The following is a 27,016-nucleotide window of genomic DNA, read 5'->3' as shown; positions in this document are numbered from 1 at the left end:
CATTCCTTGACTACTGAAATACTTTACTAGAGCTTTCACAAATGTGATTCATGCCTTCACCTGGACTTCTTTGACAACACAGAACCATAATCCAGGAAATTGAAGAGCAATTCACACAAAAACCCTTATGCACAATTAGGTATCAATATTGTTCATTACTGAATGTTTGAATAAGTTATATGAAATAATGAATGAGGAATTCAAGTCACAAACATTTCTCTATATATCTCAAATACAGTGCCAGCTATATTGCAAAAACGGCGTTCCATAAATGCTATAAGCCAATCGCATATCGGTAAAAAGTTACGTGAAATCACCCAGTCTCCATGTGCTACACTGCTTGTTGTATTCTAATATACCTGCGGACTCCAGGCCGCAGGCAACAAAAATGTTGTCTACTGTACTCATATCTGCTCTAAAACCTGCCTGAGCTTCAATGTATATACGATTATTTTCTGCCCATGTGACATCATTTATACTTCCTTTCTTATGCAATGGTATCACATAACCTTCGGACCATCTATCTGGAAAATAACCTTTTTCAAATATGTTGTTGAACAAAGTATATAATACAGGTAATAAAACATCTTTACCTACGATAAAAACTTATTCAGTAGCAAATCCGGCCCAGCAGATTTATTCTGTTTTAACTGTTTAATTGCTAAGTTAATTTCGTCAAAAGTAATACATATATTCAATTCTTCAAACATAACCATATATTCATTTCTCTCGTAATTTTCGATAAAATATAGTACATCTTCGTCCGGGGTGAAAAACCTGTCCTCCGGATCATTAATTGCTTGAACATACCTTTCAAAAGTTGATAATGATATATTGCACTGTTTTACACCGGAAGCCTCTTTTAACATTTTCCAGTAGAAACGTGCATTTTTCTGTTTAGCGTATAATAGTTTATCTGTTTTATTTTTGTCATAAATAAATCTACATTTTCTAATGACATTCTTATATTCTGATCAGGCTTTAATCATTTGTATTCTATTTACATCGTTCTATGTTCCTCGAGCAACATCATACGGTGTCTATATTTCACAGCTTATTCGTTTTGCAAGAGCTTGCTCAAAGACAGATGATTTTAATGAAAGAAATCTTCATGTCACCAAGAAATTGTTACAACAGGGTTACCGTTATCATAAGCTACGGAAAGCTTTTAGTAAATTGTACTACAGATCGTCTGAACTGTTAGGAAAATACAATACGCCCCTTAAAACACTTTTAAAACGTGGACTTACACACCCGGAATACTATGGAGATGTAGTTTATAAAATTTGGAAAATTAAACATACCCCTTATGTTAATCCAATTTTTGTAAAATTGGTTAAACAGTTTATCAAAAGAGGATACGATGCGAAAATCGTGAAGCACAGTGCATGTTTAGCGATTGACCCCTCTACAGTTAATTGCTACGCTTTATTTGATGGTGCGATGACTAATAAAGTGTAGGACTCCATGATGCTTTTCTCCTAAATCCTACATACAACGGACGGAGGGAGTTGATTTTTGTCTTACAGTTTTCTTAGTCGTGCCCTTAAAAGTTCTCTTGTTGCTCTGACTTCAGACAAGTTGTTGAGTACATTTTTGTAATTGTACCTTAAATTTACCTTAATGTTATGTTTTGCTTTATCTGTCTGCTACTTTTGTACTGATGTTAGAGCCTTTCTCAGCGGAGATTTTATTTACATTGTGTTGTTTAACTTGTTGAAAATAGGGTAAGTGCGAGGTTGACATGCGTTTAAACCCCCAGTTTCCTTTATTTAGGTTACTGATGCCCCTATTTTCAACTGGTTGTTTTGTCTGTCTTGTATTGTCTGTTGCGTATGTTTTCTTGTTTGTTGTACGCGTTTTCCCTCCGCCCCACTCCCCCTATTGCCCTCTCTTTCCCCTTGTATTTAAGCTACTTTTTGCATCCCCTCCCCCTTTACTTTTAGTAAGTTTTCGTGGCTCTCCTTTGTTTTGGCAGCCGAATCCCAAGACGGTACTTGATTGTTTTTCCTACGTGTGTGTGTGTGTTTGTAAGGTTGTGAGTCTATACCGGTGCCCTACTGTTTTCTTATGTGTTGCTTGTTCGTTTTTCTATGTTATTTAGTTGATCGTAGTTGTGTGTTTATCTTTGGTACATGAGTGTCTGCGCTATTGTGGTTTACGTTGTAGTGTGACTGTTTTTAAAGAACATGGCATTCCCTTGTATATTTTCATACCTTCATATCGTTACCTATTCTGCCATTAACTAATCTCAAACCTGTTTGCCTACACAAATCTAACAGTAAACGACCATTTATTATTTAAATGACCTTGATCTTGAGAAAATCTCTGCATACCAGTATCAATCTGATAGTCATCAGGCAAAATATCATCAATACAGGTGTCAAATTCAACATAATCAGAAAGTGTAGATGTACGTGAGTTAAAGTCACCAAATAAAGAACAATAATATTCACCAAGTGTGTCATTTAGCCTATCAAAAGCATTATTTTCAACCATAAACTATCTACTACTTTCACCAGGAATTATATAACACATACCGATATAAAAACCTTTGTCAGTTGCCACATTTTCGGCAGATAATTATGTCTCCCCCAGGAGACATATTGTTTTTGCCCTGTCCGTCCGTCCGTCCGTCCGTACGTCACACTTCATTTCCGAGCAATAACTGGAGAACCATTTGACCTAGAACCTTCAAACTTCATAGGATTGTAGGGCTGCTGGAGTAGACGACCCCTATTGTTTTTGGGGTCACTCCGTCAAAGGTCAAGGTCACAGGGGCCTGAACATTGAAAACCATTTCCGATCAATAACTAGAGAACCACTTGACCCAGAATGTTGAAACTTCATAGGATGATTGATCATGAAGAGTAGATGACCCCTATTGATTTTGGGGTCACCCCGTCAAAGGTCAAGGTCACAGGGGCCTGAACATTGAAAACCATTTTCAATCAATAACTAGAGAACCACTTGACCCAGAATGTTGAAACTTCATAGGATGATTGATCATGAAGAGTAGACAACCCCTATTGATTTTGGGGTCACCCCGTCAAAGGTCAAGGTCACAGGGGCCTGAACATGGAAAACCATTTCCGATCAATAACTAGAGAACCACTTGACCCAGAATGTTGAAACTTCATAGGATGATTGTACATGCAAAGTAGATGACCCCTATTGATTTTGGGGTCACTCCATCAAAGGTCAAGGTCACTGGGGCCTGAACATTGAAAACCATTTCCGGTCAATAACTTGAGAACCACTTGACCCAGAATGTTGAAACTTAATATGATGATTGGTCATGCAGAGTAAATGACTCCTAACGATTTTGTGGTCACTCTGTGAAAGGTCAAGGTCACAGGGGCCCGAACATTGAAAACCATTTCCGGTCAGTAACTTGAGAACCGCTTGACCCAGAATGATGAAACTTCATAGGATGATTGGTCATGCAGAGTAGATGACCCCTAACGATTTTAGGGTCACTCTGTTAAAGGTCAAGGCCACAGGGGCCTGAACATTGAAAACCATTTCCAGTCAATAACTTGAGAACCTCTCGACCCAGAATGTTGAAACTTCATAGGATGATTGTTCATGCAGAGTAAATGACCCCTATTGTTTTTGGGGCCACTCCGTTAAAGGTCAAGGTCACAGGGGCCTGAACATTGATAACCAGTTCTGATCAATAACTTGAGAACCACTTGGCCCAGAATGTTGAAACTTCATAGGATGATTGAACATGCAGAGTAGATGACCCCTATTGATTTTGTGGTCAGTGTGTTAAAGGTCAAGGTCACAGTGGCCTGTTCATGTAAAATCATTTTTTTGGAAATAACTTGAGAACCACTTGACCTACAATGTTGAAACTTAATAGGATGATTGGACATGCAGAGTAGATGACCCCTATTTATTTTGAGGTCACTTGATCAAAGGTCAAAGTCACAGGAGCCTGAACAGTGACTTGAGAACCACTAGGCCAAGAGTGTTGAAATTTAGGGGGATGACTGGACATACCAAGTAGATGATCCCTATTGCAGCCAACCATCAGTGTCTCTTTGATTTTTGCTCCTGACCCCTATTGACTTCTTGCCTATAGGACTTTGCATTGGGGGAGACATGCGCTTTTTTACAAAAGCATTTTCTAGTTTAACCCAGATTATAGCATCTTGGGACGTACAGACAAGCGTATCACTTGATACAAACTTATTTTTAATATTATATATACAATATTGCCGCCCAAATAGCCTGGGAATCCAGTCTGCCAATTTCTAACTTTTTTCTACCTGCAAATTGTTGATAATATCAGAAACTCGATGAATGCCAGTTAACACTAATTAGCGCAAATTCAGTGATATCTTTAATGCATAAATATTAGGTATGATTTCTTCTGACAAAGCACAAATATTATCAACAGCTTCCCAGGCTACCGCCCAAACTACGTTTAGCGTTACTTTTTACTAATGTTCTATATAAAACATATATATTAAGGCAAATATTTCATAAACAGCGGGGTTTAATTACAATATGTATATATTTCAAAACGTTGAGTGCATCATGAATATTTCCTCGCCAGAAAGTGTTTCTTTCCAAATAAGACAGTATTTAGACTTGATGGTGAGGTTGTCGTGCATAAAAAAATGTTGCACTCCTTGATAATTATATAAAGGGCATTAGGGAAAAAAGGGTAAAAATGTTCTGCATCCACTTTACTGTTTCACGGTTACAGGCTGCGTTTAATCCTCAAATTATTTCTGCAAAAATCTGCATTAAGATTAGTACAACAATTTCGTACACGTGCATGGTAAACTGTCAGACTTCTTTCTCTATTTAGGAAAAACCTGGGAAAAGTAGGTGGTTCAGAAATATTCAAGTTATCGATTAAAGCGATAATCAGTCGTCACGTGATCGTTATCGTTTCGTGTGGAATTTACTTTGTTAATGCCACAATAAGCTATGTAAACCGTAACACTAAGGTAATTTCTGTCTTAGTAAACTATCTGACAACGATGTTAAGAAGTCTTTCAACTACAACGAATGTAGTGAGACCATTCACTGCACCATCAGCTTCGCACCATAACTTTTCGACCTTACCATTTTCTGTGCAGCCGTCCCAGAGTATATATATAACATAATAATAATAATGATAATAATAACATCTTTATTTATAGAAGGTAGCAAATGAAGATATAGATCAGTACAAAGTACAAATGATACATCTTAATTTTAAATGTGGCCTTCTGAAAAACAACAACAACATCCAAATGCAATTTACACTATCACATAACCTAATTAATCATTCATCCTTATTAATATCACATTAATTCTTAGACAAATACCCCTAAAAACAGATATTGCCTTTAAGTATCCATTTATACAATTTTTATTTAGACAATCAATTAGTTATAATAATCAATTATATTACATTGGCATATTTATATTTCAGCAGATATAAACAAAGAGATTATTTAGGCAGTCAGCTGCAAGATATACTTTTTATATTTCTTTTTAAAAGATGTTAGAGAACATGTGGAACTAATTTCATTTAGTATTGAATTCCAAACATTTGCACCATTGTAACAAATGTTTTTTTTACCATAATTTGTACTATATTTAGGTATAACTATGTCATTATGAGCAGCAGATCTTAGATTGTATGTTTCATTGCTGAAAAAGGTTAATATTTCAGAGATATATGAAGGTGCTAAATTGTTGCAAGCTTTGTAAATGAGACAGCCCGTGTGGAAGTTACTTCTTTCATTAAATGACATGCACCCAAGTTCTTTTAGCATATCATTTGTTCTTGTTTGGAACGTTTTTTCATTGTTTTCTTAAAGGAACTCTTATTTCCTTGACACCAAATATTGACATTATATGCATTATAGAATAACTTTTCCATTTCATCTGTCAATAGTACAATATACGTCTCAACAATGCTATTTTTGAGTTAAATTAGTGCAAACGGTTTCAATTTGAACATTCCACGACAATGTGTTGTATATATAAATACCTAATAGTTTTTGAACCTTGACATTTTCTATACTTGCTTGGAAATACTTAAAAAAGAGTTCGTTACAATTGTTAGAGGTCTATATTGCCTTTCTTTGAAGCTAAAGCAATATCATTGATGTATAATAAGAATAAACGGAGGCCAAGAATAGAATCTTGAGGAACTCCAGAGGTTACAAGCATACTTTTAGATTTTGTGTTTGCCACTTTTATCATTTGGGTTCTGTTTGATAGATATGATTTGAAAAATTCAACACTTTTATCTGAAAAATGATAAAGTTTCAATTTATGCAATAAAATGTTATGATCAACAAGATCGAAAGCTTTTCGTAGATCTAAAAGTACAGTCCCGACATATTTACCAGAATCTATATCTGAAAGCCATGCTTCTATTAGTCTAGTTAGTGCTGTATGACATGAATGATACTGTCTAAATCCTGATTGAGTTTTGTGAATAAATGAATCTGATTGGCTATGTGTCTCTCAAATATTTTGGAATTTATTGGCAAAATAGATATGGGCCTGTAGTTATTTGGGTCTTCTTTATCACCACCTTTGAATATTTGGAGAACGTAAGCCTCTTTGAGAGCATCGGGAAATAAACCATTTACAATGCTTGTATTTATTATAAAAGCAATCGACGTTGTAATATGGTCACCATAGTAGCGCAATATATATAGACCGATTCTATCCGATCCTGTTCACTTATGCACATCTAATTTATCAATATATTTTTTAACTTCGAAAGGTGTTATAGGTTCAATAACAAAATATGTATTGGTGCTAAGTTTACTATCAATGAAGTCCTTTAGGTTTGTGAAATCTGATTCTACAAAAGCTGTTTTCTTGAAATGTTCATGTAGCATATTTAATATTTTAGTCTGTCCCTCCATAACTCGACCATTACTCGTTAACTTAGCCGGTAATGCTATGCCCTCGTCTACAGTACTCATGTTTGAGATATTTCTATATTTTTCCAAAGATAGTTTGTGCTTTTGTTTTCTTTTACAGCCTGATTGTAAATATCCTTTTTACTTTTCTTCTTCATTGATGAAATCTTATTATGCAGAATTTTATACTTTTTAAATTCTTTATTCTTATGCAGTTGGTTTGAAAAATCGCATATTTTATTTCTTCATTAAACCATGCTGGCTGAGTATCACGTTTAACCCTTTTTGTTTTTAAAGGCGCATGTTTTGAAAGAACATTATTAATAATGTTATAGAATAATTGTAAAGACAGGTTGGGGTCATTCACTGTTTCAATAGTATCAAATGGCGCAATAGAGAGTTCTTTCCTAAAATTTACTTCATCAAATCTTTTAAAAGAACTGTAAGTTATAGTTTTATGTGTTTTATTTTGGTTTTTAGTTTTTGTATGTTTTAGTGATTTTGTAAAACATATTGGGAAGTGATCACTTATAAATACTATAAGCGGGTACTAATACTTAAGTTATTAGATCGCAGTTGTGTAATTGTGATCAATGATAGACGAGCTGTCCTTTGTAACACGTGTCGGTAAGTTGACTGTGTCAAGCCAGATTTCATTAACACATCTTGCCATTTTTTATTAACAAAATGGTCTGATATTTTGTTAGGTATGTACTTAATGTTAATGTCCCCAAGAATATGAGTTTCAAAATTTATGCGATCAACTTTATCTAGTGTCTGTATATATCAGAGTATCTATTCAGGAATAAGTCACATGCAAGGAATGAAGCTTTGATTAAGGAATTTAGTTTAAACGGAACCAAGAACTTTAAAAGCAGTTGTCATAATATAACGTATATGTTCGTGCAATTCGCCTAACTCAAAGATGCTTATAATATTCGGCATTTTTTAACTGCGTCCTTACAAAAAAAGAAGAAACAGACGTTACTCCTCACTCAAAGAGAATTCCGATTTGGTTTTTATGCCCCCGAAGGGAGGCATATTAGTTTTCAACTGTCCGTCCGTCCGTTCGTTCGTTCGTTAGTTAGTTAGTTCGTTAGTCACAACGTTAACTTTTTGCATGAAGGCACTTTACTCGCGAACCACTGCATCCAGGACCTCCAAACTTCAACTGCTGATAGTACTTATTGAGTACACCACCCCTACTGACTTTGGGGTTACCAGGTCAAAGGTCAAGGTCACAGGGGCCAACGTTAACTTTCTGCATGAAAGCACTTTACTCGCGAACCACTGCACCCACGACTTTCAAACTTCACATGCTGATAGTACTTATTGAGTACACCACTCCTACTGACTTTGGGGTCACCAGGTCAAAGGTCAAGGTCACAGGGGCCAACGTTAACTTTTTGCATGAAGGCACTTGACTCGCGAACCACTTCACCCAGTACCTTCAAACTTTACATACTGATAGTACTTTATGAGTACATCAACCCTACTGACTTTGGGGTCACCAGGTCAAAGGTCAAGGTGCTGCGGGGGCATTTGTCACCATTAGTGACAGCTCTTGTTTTTTATCAAAATTAATTAACCACCAGTGTGACCAGTGGGGCCATTCCTGTAGTATACTAAGATCTCTATTTAAAGTGTTTTCTATAAAGTTTGTGGCTAGTAGAGAACTTGCGGCAAAAAGGCGAGTTATGGCTGCAATGTGCATATACTAAAATCTAAAAAGAATAAGGATCGAGGACTGATTCTCGGGGTATTGTGTGTTTTAGTTTTTGACTCAAGTTAGGGAGGTCGTTACTTGTCCGTTGCAATCTCAAATAGACGTAATTAATAGATTAGCATATCATACCAAATATCAGCGGCTTTAGAGCCATGCAAGCGGATTGTCTTCTGTCAAAGCCTGACATATCTGACGATAACTATCTTTCAACTGTTTATCAGTGGAATGACCAGCAGAGCAGTCAACCCAATCGTACACACGGAGAAAATGTACCAATTCAGGTAAATTTGCCTATATTTTCCTTATTATACTTCACTAACTGTATAGATTGGCGACGTGTTAGAGAAAAATACTGAAAACTGATTGCAGACATTTTGTGTGGAGGATAGCATCCATTTTTGCTGTCTTCGACACACATTATTTTATGAAATTCAGCCACGTAATTAGACAAATATAGGCAAAATGACAGCTGAATCGAGACGTTAACTCCAGGTGGACGGAATCCAAAAGTCATGTGGGATGGTCTACCTAGACCAGGTAAAAAACCGAATTGTTTCGGGTAAATACGTAAGATTATCAAAGTAAAATTTATAAACATGTTTACGAATAATTAACACAAATTCAAATCAAAGAAATAGATATGCAATTAACTGGAATATTTTACTGCGTTGGGCAAAACAAACTGCCGATTAAGTATCGTGATAAATTATTTCTACCAAAAATCTATCAAACACTTATCCCTCACATGTGTACTTTGCAAAACCATGGAGCATAAAGTGTCTTCATCAGTTACAAAACACTTTACAAACCTTGGCATTCTGTACAATCTCCAACATCATGAACATGTTTTCCGAGAAAAATATCCGTGTGACACAACTAATTTTGCTTTTGAATGACCTTGTCAAATCAGTGTACAACAAACAACATGTTGACCTGATACTTTTAGATTTAAACAAAGCATTCTATATAGTGAGCTATGAGAAAGTCCTGTTTAAAATGCATAACTACGGTCAACGTGGTGAAACCCTAAATGGATGACAACCGACTTCAATCCATGATCCTAAACAGTACAAGCGTGAATATCTCAAACGATCTGTCGTGGGACGTCCACATAAATAGATCAACCAAAAAGGCAACTCACAAACTAGGATTCCTCCACAGGAATATAAAGGTTTACAAGTCCATGGCATATCAGACCCTCGTCAGACCACAGCTAGAATATTGCTCCGAAGTCTGGTCTCCGTATACACAAACCCAAATAGAAGCGGTTTATAGACGTACACGCATTCGGCCATATCAGGCTTTGGCCGCACCTCAAGTGTCACTGACATGCTATACAGTCTAAAATGGCGCAAGTAATATCACCCGACTCTCTCTTGTGTATAAAATCTCAAATTAGCTGGTTGCAATCCCCATGGAAGATTACCTCATCCCCGTAACTAGGCAATCACGCCATTATCACCCACTGTCTTACAAGTTAATCGCTGCAACCATTGACTGCTACAAATACTCCTTTTTACCGAGGACTATAGTCCTATGGAATAATCTTCCACATGACAATCCCTTTCTTCCAACCCCTAAGCAGTTCAATGCAGCTGTTTGCAACATTGAACACACTTCACCATGTAACCTTGCTCTTCACCTCTGTTTTTATCTTTTAAATCACTAACAAATTTCCCTTTCCCTGTTATTTTGATCCGATTTCCTTTTCTTTTCTACTAACAATCTTTGTGGCTTGACGCGCACGAAAGTGTCTACGTCCTTGTTAAGGGTTAGACAGTAACGGAAGATAGATAGATTGTCCAAGATACATATAGGGGCACGCATACAGTTAACTCAGTTTTTTAGTATTCTGTGACTAATCTGGTCCGCTTGCTTTTTTAATTAATGAGCTCAACTTGAATAGCAATAATTTCCTTGTCATGTATATTTATATTTTTTAAGGTATTACTGTATTGGAAGTGTCAATGGTAGAAATAGAGGCAAAGTAATCATTCAAACAATATGTTTATTTAAAATGAATTACTATTACCATATTTCGTACAGAGCGTGGTTTTTCAAATTCCTATTCGTTTGAAAGCTGGCAAGTCGAATGGCTTAATAGAATTTTGACAATCTCTTTTACGCGATATTTGACGACGAATCACATAGTCATTCCACGGCCTGTCATAGGGCTTAACAGTTACATTATACTAGTAAGTATGCATTGCGTTGCTAAATCTGAAAGATTCGCTATGAATAAAACGCAAGCTAAGATTAAGAAAAGACCAGTCTGTAATTCGATTTGAAAATCGTTTAATAGGAAATCTGCTGTTTGTAATTCCGTATTCGACCTTTATTTGGAGCAGAAGATGTTTATCCAAATCGATTAAAAACGAATGTAAAGTAATCACGGATATCTTTAGGCGTAATATTAATACCTGATTTCATAGCAGGTATATAATTTGAAACTGCTATAGGATCAATTAGGGTCAGTTAGTGAGTAGTCACTCAAGTTTGCTTGGTTATAATATTTACCAATAAAATATTACGAAACTTATTATTTTGTATATTCAGTTGATCTTCATTTAAGTCGCCAAGAATTAATTAAGATGTTCTAACAAAATTCAAAGGCAAAAATATATTCAAATAATCATGATCATAATGCGGCGGACGAAACGTAGTTCGAACGAATTATTTTTCGTTCAGATGACCTCCAGTTTCTATCCACTAAGATTCATCTAGATAATTTTCGACTTCAGGTAGTCTTGCTAATATTAGTCAAACACATGAATTAATATACCACTCAAATAAGTCATGTTTATTATGTCAAATAGAACCATATGCAAGATAATTGTATATTTTTGGTACTACTAATGGTGTAGTTTTCACAGATTTAGATTTCCTGAATACATTGCAAGGTATATCGTGGTTCTGATTTTAAAACTTTGTCAAAAACAACAACAACAACCAAAAAAAAAACCCCTATAATTTTGTAAGAACTGATGAAAAACCCATGTGGTACTCTAATTCACTTCTTCATTCTTAATACATTATCAGACTGGTACCTAACTTATAACAAAATTTCAAGATACAGCATAGTAACCTAACATTTATAAACACAGAAGAGTAACCTATAGGATGATATTGTAGTGACTGAGTGTCTATTGTTTTCTAAAATACACACATTCTATGGCCATTCAAACTGTTAATATTAAGATAACTGAAAATAGTCCCGTAAAAATAAACTCAACAGAAATGTATGTATGGATTTGTACACAACGGATAAGTTTAGTAAAACAACGAGGTAGCATCCCGCGGGCGGGTCTAATGCTCCTCACTGCCCATAGTATGACTGAAACATTCCATCCAAAATGAAACGTCATAAGAATTGCAGCATTTTTGAAAATTGAAAGTTATCTTGAAATTTCCGATATCTATAGTCTACAGGTATGAAATACCAATTATCATAAAATGAAGGGTTCTAAGCTATTTTAAACATATTTTTCTTATATTTTACCACCTATTGAAATACTAAATGTCTTTTATTCAGCATTTGTACACATTGTCTTCGTGGTGGTATCTTATTTTAAGTAAAAAATAACACCATTACATAGGGTTGAACATTTTCCTAAATGATGGGATGTCATAAAGCGCTTTCTTATTCAATATAGCCTAAATGACAGTAAACTGTAATAGAACATTTTATACACCCATCTGCAAGGTTCTAACCACATTCTTATTATTTCGCTGGACTCTCCGTGCAGAGACAAAGTTATTGACAAAACATTTAATGTATTTCACGACTAGGGCTTTGTCCCTATATTAAAATATCTTTTAAACTATTGATTTAAAAAATCTTTAATGTACAGAAATAGTTTTAAGTTATATATGTGAATATATCCTCACATGTCTTTCTATCTAATTTAATAAAAAAATGTCTTACCTTCATTTTGTTAAGTTGCGGCGAGAAATACATCCAAACACCAACGTTGCGACTTTCTAAATAATTTAATGTAGTATTTTAATAGAATGTACATGTTTAATTCGTATAAATATTTAATAGATTGCATTGCCTGTTGAGCCGGACAAGATACTTTGCCAACGGACATATATTGTAAAACACAAAATTGTTTCCGCTTTCAGTTGTGAATATAAGTTTTCAGTTTAGAAAAACATGTTTAAAGTTTAAATCTATCAATAATTGATGTGGTCTTCCACTAAGGTTGTGTGAGAAATTTCTCACCATGCTTGACAATGAAAATGAAATTCATTCACACAGAAATACATGAAAATACCAAAATCTTATCTGAAGTACAGCAGCAGTTCAAATTACCGTTGAGACAATTCTCAAATTAAGAATATTAGTAAAAGTAGTTTCAGAGGAAACACTTCTACTTGAACATTGTTTATTATTCTGTCAGAATAAAAAAAAATAGAAAAAACATCAATATCGTTTTGCAAATTGATGGTATTGTAAAAATAATGTTGTACACTAGAATCATGATCTGTACAGTTAAATATTCGACCATTTTTTTTTAGTTTTTAAAAGTGTCCTAATTAAGAAATGGCACATAGCAGAGCCATGTTTTAAATATCGAATTAATACGAAGACGTTATATGACTGTGGAATAATTTCACAAGTGGGTAGCCACTGTGAATTATACACGCGGGGTGTAGCCGATTCGTGTTGTTGAGATATGTTTAAACATGGTTCTTATATATATTTTGTTTACTCTAATATGTCTTTTATGTAAGCAAGTAGATGAAATTTCGAAGCATTATTTCACGGCGCATGTATGGAGCCAAATATAGAATGTCGCCTCGCGTAACCGTATCGTAACAGTTATAAGATACGGGAAGTAACATCTGCTGCGAAATAACTTAAAAGTATGAAGACGTCAAGTGAGTTATTCTACGTGCCCAATAATCAATGCGGTGTGTAACTATGTGTCTTCATACTATTTCAATTCTAAAACGTCTTTTGTATAAACTAGTAGATCAAATGTGGGACGCCTGTATGACGCAAAATAATATGTCGGTGTGACGTCAATATTGCCGTTTTGTAACGTAAAGTATCCTTTACCTAGACTATTACAACACTGCATATACATTTAAAGTAGAAAGTGCTGCAGTGGAAGGTCATAGGACTTTACGATATTAGAAATACATAAAATGTTCTGGTCAGATAACAGTGGTGCCAAATTAATGAAATATTTAGTGACTTTCAAGATTTGCAGAATTGATTATGTACATAAATTAATTAATGTAAATGCTTTAATATCCATTATCAAAACAATAGATAGTTTAGTGGTCAATTATTTAATCGCCGCCGATGCGTATGCAATTCACCGAACGGTCATGCCCCAAACTATTTACCGAGTCAGTGCGTTGAAAATTCACCAAACGGTCATTTCTTGTTACACTGCACATGCCTTCGACTGTTGACCTCCATATTTTGACTGATATCAGCTGAGAACATATGTCAATCAAAGTACTGAAAGTACAGAAAGGCTGGCTACCACAAAACACTGAATGGAAGCTGTGCGGGAAAGATGTTTGCAAAATCTTAGATATTATGGGTTTTCCATATTAAACTAAGGGGAGCATAGGGTATTGTTGTGATCTTGATTAACTTGTGCATCCAAGTTAAAGTTCAATCGAGAAACCTAGTTTATCGGACGTAAACATGGGTTCAAGAGAGTAAACTATAGTTTAAGCCCGTTATACTGTGTGTTCGCTCGAAAATTTATGTTAGTATTCGATAATCATAATTTTTCGACAAAGAATGTAATTGTTGGATAATTTGATTGCCGAGAACCATTGTATACGGACGTGAACCTATGTTTACGACCATGAACTTGGGTTTACGAGCGTGAACCATAGTTTATGAACGAAAACGTAGGTTTAAGTTCGAAAAACTTGGTTATTCGAACAAAACTATGATTTTTGGTCATTATCCTATGTTCACCAGCGTTAACCTATGTTTACGATTGTAAACCCATGTTCACGGTCGTTAACCTGAGTTCTTGATCGTTAACATATGTTCACGTTCGTAAGCTATGGTTTACACCCGAGAACCCTGGTTTACTCCCATAAACATAGGTTCACGCTCGTGAACTTAAAATAACGGCCGAAATTCAAAGTTCAATTGAAAAACCTAGTTGAAACCTGGGTTCACGAGCGTCTTTTCGCTAAATATGGGTAAGTATTAGAAAAACCTGGTTTTACGTTCGAAAACCCTTGTTTATCTGTAATTGTTAATTCTACTTTTTTTACCGTAAACCTGGGTTAATGTTATTATTGGACAATTGGCGTGCCATAACCGTTTATATATGTTTCTTACGAAGCGATAATCAACATTGAGGGACATAATATCAGATAAAATATAAAGGTAACAAACACAACATCTATATTTCGATATGCAATCCCCCACCCAACACACACATTATGTGTGAATGTATGAACATTGATCAAATGGGTCGGTTTTCTTGTCGATATGAGGGAAATTTTGGGCTCGAACCCTGCTATAAACCGGACTGTTAATGATTATTGTCTAGTCATGTTGCTTCCTTAATACGATGGTTAGGAAAATTGACGTACCCGTAATAATGTATTTTTTTAAAGAGTATTCAATTCCTACCATGAGATTACTTTAACTATTTTTCAGGAGGGCGTAGGTTCAAATCCTACTAGGACCAAACTTTTTTTCGAGCAAGATGAACTGTTGTTTTTTAAGACATATTATCATTGATCTGTCGTACAAAAGCGGAAATGTTTTATTCGATTAGTCATTTCTTGCTGTTTCACATGAATTTGACCTGAAAGGTGAATGTTTAGACATCTTTGAAAATTACTTAATTACATTTGTAAAAGTTCTTGATTTTGCATTTATTTTTACAAAGTTTTGAATAAATGTATATAGGTAGGTTTTACTTCTGCCCTATGGTTCTTTATGCATAGAGCAAGGTCATAATTTTCAAAAGTTGGAGCTTAATTTCTTTCCGATTAAATCCTTTTACTCGAGGCTCCCCAGAAAAATTGTTATCGCCAATTTTATTTTGTGTTTTATAATTGTTACGCAATATTTTGAGGTTTCATTTAGAAAAAAATTTGGTAAAATGAATTCTCTGTGATCGTTTTGCACAATGGCTATCACTTTGAAATTTGTCTTTGTTTCAGCTGGAGGAAAAAAGACATAATTTATCAAATAAAAAACGAACAAGCAAACAACAACGACACGGTAAAAGTCATTTAAAAATGAATCACAGCGCGAAATATGTTAACTTCAGAACTGTATCAAGTTAGTGCAATTGTTAAACATTACCAATACGGGTCCACTATCTTAATATAACCTGAAAAAAGTTGAAAACGTGTGTTTAAACAAAACTCGCTACATCTACACCCCCACCCTTAAAGCAAATTGGTGACAAAGCGCTTTTTACATTATATCTTTCAGTATTCGTCAGAATGTTTAAAACGAATTTAGTATAAAAATAGCCTAAAACAGGTATAATGTGGTCTTTGTTTCTTATCACGTTACTGGGGCAATCACGCAGCGATTACGTCCCTTAGTACCTACAGCAAATGATCTGAAAGAATAGTTTCTTAAAACTTAAGCCCTAAATATAAGACCTGACATAACTCATATCACTATAAGTTCATTTTAATTGATATTTCATATTTCTTATTTTCCACGTTATGTCAGTTCGTCGAATAATGCGCAGTATAATTCATATCGACGATTGTTTCTCGGAACCAGCGTTTGTTTACTTAGCTCCTTATAGACGGAGGTCATAATCTATAACGAAGCGGTCAACGTTGAGTTAGTTCCATTCATACGGAAATTTCATTCATGGAGGCGAATTAATTTACCATCATTATGTAATGTTTTCTAATGTTATCTTTCAAGTGTTTACCGTTAGAAAAATAAAACATTATAATAACATGTTTGCGCAAGTAGATCTATTGAAATAGGTAAGTTTAACAATCTTTATACAACTCTATGGCAAAACTGATTAACGTGGCGGACTATCTGAATTGCGCATGAAATTATATTTTGTGTTGTCAGTCTCAGCACCTGTTGAACTTTACAGAAACTCGATATATGGTTATAATAGTCTGGCGAATATCGCCAGCCTAAAAACCGTTATCTCGACTTCGGTTATTTCAGTATTTCGTATCTAGTGGATCTCGAGTGGATTTTCCCGGTCCCGTTTTTTCTCCTTCTTATTTTATAATGTTAGGAACCAATGTTTAACATTTTTAAATGGTATAATGTAAAACGGCTGTATAAAAGGTGAATCAGTATTGTGAATCAGTATTGTATTCTACCTTTACTAGCATCATCTTTTAATAAGTATTGTTCTCCTATCCACCCACACCCGTCTCATCAAAAATGTATGTAGGTATAAGTACGAGTATGTGTCTGCCAAAGCAGGATGATATAACTTTATAGAGTGAGTCAGTGGTTATCCTTTCTAGACGGAACGCCTTTAAAATATTTGTGAATCAACACGCTTAAACAATGATATTCCTGTCTGTCTCAAGGTGCACGTAGTGACATAAGCAATATACAAATCGATATTCAGAAACATCAGCCTGTTGTCATTTATATTCAAGTAAATAATGTGCTTGAAGGAATACGTTTGAATCATGTGTGAATAGATAATCATATATCTGAATATCTAACATTACTGACGTTCCATCCCTACCCGAGGGCCAAATTTATTGTGTTTTATTCAACTATATCGACAGTCATGTATTTATAAAATATAATCAACGTAATTTGAACGATACAAATCTTGTATCAGGTTTTTTCCTCAGACATCGAAGTTCCAAAGCGGTGGACTATTTCTTTCCTTTTCATGTTCCGCTAATGAAAGTATTTTATTCGAGGAATCTTACTATATTTGTCTGAAAAAAAAGAATGAGTGTTTAAGAATGTGCTTTTACCTTTTCTTTTTACAAGAGCCATTTCTATATCGACAGCAACATATACATTTTTACATAATCAGCAATAAAGACATTTTACAACGACATTGACAGTAACTAAGACATTTCGATATCGACAATAATAGATACAATTTTACATCACCAGCAACAGGGGCATTTCTACATAAGAATAATGAAATACTAATAATGACATGTTCGAGTCAAATGAACTTAAAGAAAAACCCTGAAGAAATTCTTAAACTGACAGCGGGATATGTAATCCGCTTGTTCTGATATAAGATGTTTTGGCTCCAGTATGGTTTGAATATTGCGACCTTATTTTTGTCTAGATATATAACATGGATATGGCTTTAGCATTTTGAAATTGTGGCTTTCCTCTTGACTTTCAAGATATAACATTGATTTGACTTCAGCATATTTAAAATATTGTGGCTTTTCTCTTAAATGTCTAAACATAAGCTTTACTGTAAGTAAAAATATAAAAAAAAATGATTTCCGCTTAACATTCAAAATGTATTTAGTTTAGGTTTACATATCGGCACCAAAAATGATGCACCTAACTAAGTCACTCTGGTCAAAGTCAATGTCACTGTTACTGAAATAGAAAAAAGGTGATATATATATTTTTGGGTATACCTATTGTCACCAAACTTTGTATATAGATACATTTTTGAGTTTGTTGTCATTTAAGTCACGGTCACTAAAAGTAGAAAATAAACGGTTTCCACTCAATAACTTTAGCTAGGAATGAGAATCAGAGGTGAAACGTATTTGCAGGTGACTAAAGTAGAAATGAAAGTAGAAACTGCAGTGTTGATCGCTGGGTCAAGGTCAAGGTCACAATAAGTAATAGTTAAAAATGATTTTCACTCAATTAAACCTGTTGTTACTAAATTTTGTATGTAGAAAGCTTTTATTGAGAAAAAAGATTTCGATTGTACTTGGGGTCAGCCAGGCCAATCACTGTTACTTAAAATAGAAAAAAACGGTATCTCCTCATTGGCCTAAGGTAGCTTAGGTGGAGATGATGACAGTTAAAATTGTATTTGTGTGTGTGTGTGTGTGTGTGTGTGTGTGTGTGTGTTCGGGTTTAACGTCTTTTTCAACAATTATTCAGTCATATAAACGACGGTGCCTGCTTGTAGCAGTGAGCACAATGCCCAAATTTATAGCGCTGCCTCACTGGAATATCACGCCGTAGACACGTGACATGATACCCCACCCAGTCACATTATACTGACACCGGGCTGACCAGTCCTAGCACTACCCTCTTAATGCTGAGCGCCAAGCGAGGAAGCTACTAGTACTATTTTTAACGTCTTTGGTATGACGCGGCCGGGGATCGAACCCACGACCTCCCGCACTCGAAGCGGATGCTCTACCACTAGGCTACCAAGGCGGTTAAATTTCATTTTATTTGAGGTTACTGGTCAAGGTCAACATCACTAATACTGTAACTAAATTAAGAAATGGATTCCGCTCAGTACATTAAGTTTGGGTACATCTGTTGTCACTAAACTTGATGCTTATGTCACTTGGGTCAAGGTCAGTTCACTATTTTTTAAAAAATGCTCCCGCTCAGTAACTTTAGTTAAGAATGATATTTAGTGTAAAGTTGGTGTGTACATAACTTAGCCTTGTTATGTATACAACTTCATGTAGAAAAAGTTTAGGACAGTAACTTTTGGTCACTCGAGTCAAGATAAAGGACAAAATACATTTTCCACTCGATATCTTTAGCTTGGGTAGACATATTTGCTTCAGTCTTAGTGTGTATATGGCTTTTAATGAGACAAAAGTTGGAGAGTGTCCTGAACCTCAGTTGTTCTCTGAACTTTGATGAACATTACAGATGCGCAGTTGCTAACGTAAGTTTGTATTACGTTGAAAACCTTGTTTCGCGACCTTGTAATTTTTCAATTTTCTAGATACGATGTATCAATACTTGATTTGGTTTCTCTCAAAGATAGTATTGTTTACAGCATTTTAGGGTTTAAATTATATATTTCGCCCTGATTGCTATTCGTATAGCAAAATGTTTTTTTTTCTAGGTCTATTCAAGATATATATTAAACGTCGATCCGGTTTCCAAGTAATATAGTATTTAGGGCATTTTAGACTTAAAATGAATATTTAAATCTTTTTAACGCTTTGTAATTAAATTGCAAACAGCAAAAATAATTTTGAATTTTGCGATGCGAATTGCAAACCGTAATTTTATTTTTCAGTTTTTTTCAGTGCAAGATATGTATCGAAACGTGTTTCGCAGAACTTACTGACTTTATTCAAAAGAAATGCAGTTTACCGATAGGTAATTGGTATTGCTATAGGAACAAACTGTGCACCTCTTGTCACATATTTGTTTTTATGCTGAACCTTCTCCATACACGCGTGCGGATATTATAACTGCATTAAGTAATATCAAAGGACAGGAAGTACTGGAGGATCCATTGTCTCTGAACAACACAGATTTTACACATATATGTGTTAATATCAGGAGAACGTTTACAAGATTAAAGTTATAAACTGGAGACACAAGAGTATACAAATTTAGACTTTTAGCCACATGTGTATGACCTTTACTTTTGATATAGGAATGCATGTGTTTGCCTAATGGATTCAGTCACTATGTTCAACTATCCTATGAAGTAAAGTCATATATATCTACTGTAACAGGGTTAACTCCCTTACCTTACCTAGGTTTGTTCGGTGACCTAGTTTTCGCGCATTAATATGTTACTGCAGTCAGAAAAAACAACTGAAATGTATATCATACTGATTGAAAAATACGTTAAAATTTTTGTAATTTTTTACGTTCGACAGCTGAAAATACCGTTGTGCCAAAATAATTATATTTTGATAATTGACAAAATGTATCGCATGGAATTATATTTGTTTGAATGTGACACTATTTTTGTTCGGTCCGCTGTAAGGAATTTCTACACTGTTAACATTGGATCGACAATCGATCCAATAATGCTATTAATCAAGTGATTTCAATCTGGCCTTGATGTTTGTAAAAGGGTTGTCGTATTGGGCAAATACGACTGCCAAAGGACAAATTACTAGACCAATATGAAATCGCTTGATTAATTACATAAAACAGTTATTTATTTCAATAATGCACATTCTTATATTATCAATTATACACTGAATGGCCTAGAAAACAAGCAAATTGACAGGTCTGTTTGTCTTTAATATGTCGGTCAAAAGTTATACATAGCTTATGTTTGTAATGTTAGATTGTTCACCGTCAATAAATAAATAAATGAATTTCGAATTGAATTGAACTGAATTGTGTGTAGGTACGTAAGATTAATTCTAACAGATTGTGATGCCTCGATAAAGTCAGCAATATGGGGAAATTACCACATATATTTATATATTCTCTAATGAGTTGCAAGCCGGTTCATTTGTTTTTTAGTTGGGATAGAAACTGCTTTAAATGTCATTTGTTTTAACGTTTCTACGTTGTTAATTAATATATTAAATGGACTCAGTGCTCCAAGAAAACCGGACAGGAAAATGTAAAAAACCAAAAACATTTAGTCCTTTTTATATAATATGGAAGAAAAGATACAAATCAGGCGACAAAAAAGGGTTTCGTGCAGCAACCCATCTTTCTAACAATTTGACATAATAACAATATGTTGAATCGAGAAATGAAACTTTGAAATACTTTAGGTATTAAAAACTCACCAGTAGATATTTTATTTGTATAATATAAACTCTTAACTTTTTACTATATATTAAGAATATTAATAAAATTAATATTGTCGATATTTTTCTACATGCAAAAAGGTCATCAATTTTACATACGCCTCTTTATGACAATATGTCCTTGCTTTTGTATCGATAACATCCTAGTGCCACCGTCTAAAGCGTCATGTTTGACTTCGTTTGCAAAGAAAATCCATACCTTTCCATTAGTACAATTAAACTCGCATTCATTTCTGGAACATTTATTACTCGTAACAATCAAGCAAAAACAAACTACTTAATACTTAACAAACATCAATGATTAGTAATACTAGAAAATGCCTATTATGCTCTTCAGTCACAACAATGCTATTTGAACGATGTCCATCATGGAACACAAAAAAAACCCTAAAAGTTACAAAGACTGATTTCCTTTTTATTGGTTTGGTTAATACAGTCCAGTTCTCGATTGCCTTTAAATACTATCAATTATCCATTCTTAATTCAACTTAACGTTGTCATTCGAAAACTTACTTGGTTTTATAAAGCTATTGATTAGGTGAGTTCATATTTACTTTGCCAAATACGACAATCCAGGGCGAATATGAAATAATAAATGTAATGACTATTTTATTGATAAACTGTATAATATCATTAAAAACTTTATCTTCTTTCATTATCACACTATGTTGTGAATAAAAAAAAGACATCAGAACATCTTTTTTTTATTCTTGTATTTAAACTGCGCTTTAATTTATAGTCACAATTACTTTCAAAGAAGGGAACCTGGATCAGAATAACCTTCTATGTCATGAAAAGCATGACTTCCAACTGCCAATCAGGACATCTGTCAACAACCAAGTAAATGCAGACTGGAAAATTGCAATCAAAGTGTCCGTCCTCAGTCAAATAAAGGCGACGCCAACCTCAGTTGAACACGGTGCGAGTTGATTCAAAACTGAGTACCAATTTATGAAATCCGTTGCTTAGTTAATGTGAATTCCTTCTTAATTCTAATTATTCCAATAAAATTGGTTGAAACCATGTTTTCGAACACGCCAAACTACATTTTGTCCTCTGTTAATTCAATATCTCGTGATATTCACATTTTTCTGTACGGTATAGTGCACCAAATCATTTTTAGTCTTTATTCGTTATCAAATGACATCAGTCAGGTTAAAGCCACTGTTAAGGTCCGGAATAAGACTAATATTTCCTCCAAAACACGCAAATATCGTTAAATACACATCAAAATAGTTGTAATGATCACTCCGCGTTAGTGTAATGAATAAAATCATTTAAAGGTAAATGACACAGTTGCCTATATGTATAAAGGGCAAAAATTTTCCTACGAACAGAATTTCTTTAAACTTTGTGTACTGAATGAGGATGCTTTTAGGCAATTATTCTGAAGAAATTGAGTGTTCTGAATAGCCGTCAAGACCGTGTGACAACTGATACTCATCTGGGACTTGTATCAATATAAACTATTAACTAAATTGCTGGTTAACAGATATGTGGTCAAAGATTTATAATGCTTCTTTTCCATATTTATATGTAAATACATAGAGTAGTTGTAGTCATTTGCTAATTGCATTCGCCTTGCAAATATGGTCATTGAGGGCAAATGTTATCCTAGTTAGGAAACGACAGTGTAGAAAACGAAATCACACTACAAAAAAAACTAGAGAATATCAGAATAAAAATATAAAAATGTCTTAATGTTCATATTTATTTTCTTAATCTACAACATGTTGTTTTTAATCAACATAATATGTTCATGGATTTTATACAAGGACTGTTTATGTGACAAAATATTTCCTACATTTCAAGATGTGAAGAATTCGTGGATATGTTGTTTGACGGATACAGCAAAAATATGTTGCCAGTTTTAAAAACTCAAGACGCTTTGTTACTAAATCTATCCTTGTATCATATGTCTATAGACCATCTGGACATTAAACACAAGATTGCAAGTGCTCGTATTATATTCGGTGTTGCATGGATTGACGAATACCTAAGATGGAATCCTTCAGAATTGAGAAACACTTCTAAATTGTCCATAGAAGCAAAGTCGATTTGGCTGCCTGATTTGTTTATAGGTAATAAAGAAAACTTGTTGACGTTTATTAAACCAGAGAACGTGCAAAAAGTTATTCTGCATAACAGTGGTCTTGTTGAAGCCTGGCCGTATCTAAATGTTGAGGTAGGAGTAGATTTAGACATTCATAAATATCCATTTGACACACAAGTATGTGAATTCGAATTCAGTTCGTGGTTGAACAATGACCGTGAGTTAGACATTTTAGACATTCAGGAAGCCGTGGAAAGTAATGACTCTTTACAACAATTCAGGTAAACTGGGGAATGGGATCTTATAAAACTAGAAAGGAATAGATTAAAGGAGACATACGATAATTATGCGAACAATTACACTATAATCCAGTACAAATTTACTGTCAAACGCAGATGGTCATACGTGATTTTGAACTTAATAGCACCAGTTGTTTTAACATCGTTACTGAATCCTTTGTCGTTCTTACTCCCTGTTGACAGTGGGGAACGAATATCCCTTACATTGGCTGTGTTTTTCTCAATAGTAAACAACTCCCTGCCACAGACATCTGACGGTGTGCCTGTCATTGTTGCGTATATTGGTTTGCAAATGATTGGAAGTGCTCTTATTTTATTGTCTTTACGATCTGTAGTCTAGCACTTTACCACAGCAAGCGGGACATTTTAAAATCAAGAATATTAAGATTTGTTTTTGCTATCAGAAGAACACACAACAAAACCGATAGGAATAATGTGACTGATTTAGACGAACTGGACAAGACGAAAATAAATCAAAATGACGATATGCAAGTAGCATGGAGAAATGCGTCTTATTGTTTGGATAAAGCATGTTTTTGGCTATCGCTAACATGGAATGTTGCTCTTTTATCAATGGTTTTCATAGAAGCAAATACTGAATGAAAAACCAATAACAGAAACAAAAGATCCATATTAAATAAAAGGTAACCACCAAGTAAGAGATTGAAAAGATATTAGAGAGTTTGAGATTTCAACCTTCGCCTTCCCCTTCAACGTCTCTCATATATATTTGGGGTAAAACGTCACCGATATGCGTGTATTTTATTTATATTAGACGTTGCTTCTAAAGTTTTCCATGTAATATCAAGTAAGCCTAAGACTTCGCTTCATTACTATGTGAAATAAAAAGCTTAGTTTCAGGATTTCTGCTTATTAAGTTATTCGATTATCCATATGTATAACTGGACTAAATTTGATGCGAAACACTATCAGTAAGTATAAGAATAATGACATTTTGTTTGGCTAATGATTTTAACTAAATACATTGAATTGAACCTTGACTGGAAGTATGAAGATATCAATTGATTTTGAGAAACTTTGAGATTTTGTTCAGACTTTAACTTCTACGGCATATTCGTGTCCTCAGGCGGTATTGATTATACCAGAAAGGCCTTTTTTGGCGTAAGAAGTGAAGTTTTGAACGTCCGAAGGTGTGATATCACGAAAGTCAAAACTTCAGTCTTTGTACATCTACTCTGTCCACATACTCGGCATCAAAGACTGAAATCTTGATGGAGGCATATAGCATGACAGTCATTTTACTTGAAAAATTAATGATAACGCGCGATTATCATTTGGTGGAACATTTTATTTTAACTTCCAAAAAAAAAAAAAAAAAAATCCGTTTCTGTCGGACACTTAAGACAATTGCGTTTTAATTATAAATATAAAATGGTACTAGTAAGACGGGGAAAAAATGTCTGAAGTATCAGACAATCTCAGATCTATGATATCATGATGCGAGAAGTTTCCTGTTAGCCGTATGTGATAACTGCATTCTTTACATGCACGGACCCAGAGCCTGGCAGAAGGGCAGTGTGGGTCAATCCCCCTTTTGATTTTTAACATTTTACCAAGAAAATCGGTCTTGAAACTTGGTGTGACTAAGCCCGACCCCCCCCCCCCCCCCCCGCCCTACCCCATGGATGGGTGACTCCTCTTTAAAGTTGGTGTCCCTCTAATCAAAATTCCTTGATCTGCACATGCTTTACTTATGAAATAGTATATTCAAACAAATACGTGTATATGCCCACATGTTATTTCGTGCGACAATTTTCGTCTCCACCTAGCAGTTCTTGACTGTTTCGCTAAACACATGGTGACTTGGCACGATTATTTTGTGCTGTCTGAGAGTTTGGCATTATACAGAGTCAAACTGAGTGCCACGATGCCAAAACGTATGACATCACGAGTGTATCTTACATTTGTTTCAAATCGCTTGTTAAATGTATTCATAAATTGTGTATATTGGCTCATGTTATCAACATATCTTTTAAAAGGTTAGATTTTCAACAGGAACAGTCTACAAGTAAAACGCGTATTTTAAGGAATTCGATGTACAAAGTACCAATTCAAAATAAAAAAAAGAAACTTTAAGAAAAACTATGAAATACTAGTCAACAGTCTTTTGTGATTGCTTTATCTCATATATTTAACTTAACTTCAAAGTATATCGAGAAATGCATATGAGTAGTTGGTGTCTCATGTTTTTGTTTAAAAATATTAACTGTAATATCTTTCAAGAACACCATCAACAATAGAATACGTTGATATTATCATCATTTTTATTTCCTATCATATATAATTTACAATCGTGCATTGTATACTGACATCATTTTATATAAAATGTTGTTTTTTTTGTAATCACACTAATATCCATGCGATGATTATGTTAATTGAAATGTTTTTATTTAATTTTCATTTTTAAAACCTCTTGTAAAAGTCATGCACTTTCGGACAATTGATATCAAAATGCACGAGAAAAACGATCATAATTACAGATAAATTGAATGGGCGAATTAAAAGAAGTAAGGTTCATTGTAAAGTTTGAAATCTCAAGGAATTTTAATCGAACTTCAACTTCATACGTTAACTTCGCAAGAGACGTTGAAGGGGAAGGCGAAGGTTGAAATCTCAAACTCTCTATTATTTACAATCATGCTTGTGTTCGACATGGTTTGCTGACTTGATGGTTTTACGCCGGTGCGCATCCGTCCCTGAGATATTGCCCGGAGGAGCACCTGGAATATCGTAATATGACTTTAGCTATATCGATGTGAGATATTATAATAAGTTATAAAAACATTATAAATGTGCGCTAATATGCAATTATGAATGTTCGACCCTTTGTACTGTTTGACAACATAATAAACATATCAAGGAAATTTGCAATAATTTGGTATGCAATGAGAAAAAGTTTTTTTTTTCAAATTATTAATTTCACAAAATTTTAATATATCTCATGTACTTTATCAGGTATGTGAAGCATATCGCGATGTTTGTTAGATAAAACATTAATTAGACTTAGCAATAAGACAGATTTACAAATAATAGATGTTCCATCGTGAAATAACTGCATTTTCCTCATTGTAGATTTACTGAAACACTGCTATGCATAAATGTGTAACTGAATTGACATTATAGAAACAACTTTTAATTATATCAAAGTACAGTCTAGACTGTCTGAGCGGCCCCGTTAAATAAACGACTCTTTGTCTTATGTCACTGTGTTTCAGTCCGCCCATTGTAATTTCCTATATAAACTGGCTGAATTAAACGACTCCCTGTCTTACGTGACAAGCGACCGTAATTTTGCAGTCCTGTCGCGCGAATTTGACCGTATTAAACGACTTTTGAGTCGGTCCCACATTCAAAACGTCTTTGAGAAGATCCC

At 34.5% G+C, this 27,016-nt stretch overlaps 2 protein-coding genes across 2 annotated transcripts in view; one reads left to right on the top strand and one right to left on the bottom strand.

Moving 5' to 3' along the window:
• The window catches only part of LOC123562048 (uncharacterized), a 332,465-nt gene extending 325,512 nt beyond the window's left edge, over positions 1 to 6,953 (bottom strand). The window contains exons 1-2 of the mRNA XM_053524913.1: positions 6,794 to 6,953; positions 360 to 524 (exon numbers count right to left, since the gene is read on the bottom strand). Of these exons, the coding sequence (XP_053380888.1) occupies positions 360 to 524; positions 6,794 to 6,953 (325 nt within the window). The remainder of the gene's footprint in view (positions 1 to 359; positions 525 to 6,793) is intronic.
• Positions 6,954 to 8,768: 1,815 nt separating this feature from the next.
• Positions 8,769 to 23,962, top strand: LOC128549002 (5-hydroxytryptamine receptor 3A-like). Its single transcript, XM_053524907.1, has 4 exons — positions 8,769 to 8,897; positions 22,010 to 22,110; positions 23,083 to 23,604; positions 23,806 to 23,962. Exons 1-4 carry the CDS (start codon positions 8,769 to 8,771, stop codon positions 23,960 to 23,962), a joined length of 909 nt encoding a protein of 302 aa, XP_053380882.1.
• The last annotated feature ends 3,054 nt before the right edge of the window (positions 23,963 to 27,016 follow it).

This window comes from Mercenaria mercenaria, chromosome 2 (assembly GCF_021730395.1).
Source record: "Mercenaria mercenaria strain notata chromosome 2, MADL_Memer_1, whole genome shotgun sequence".
Lineage (NCBI taxonomy): Eukaryota > Metazoa > Mollusca > Bivalvia > Venerida > Veneridae > Mercenaria > Mercenaria mercenaria.
The sequence above is the reverse complement of the archived record's forward strand: the minus strand, read 5'-3'. Positions and strand labels throughout refer to the sequence as shown.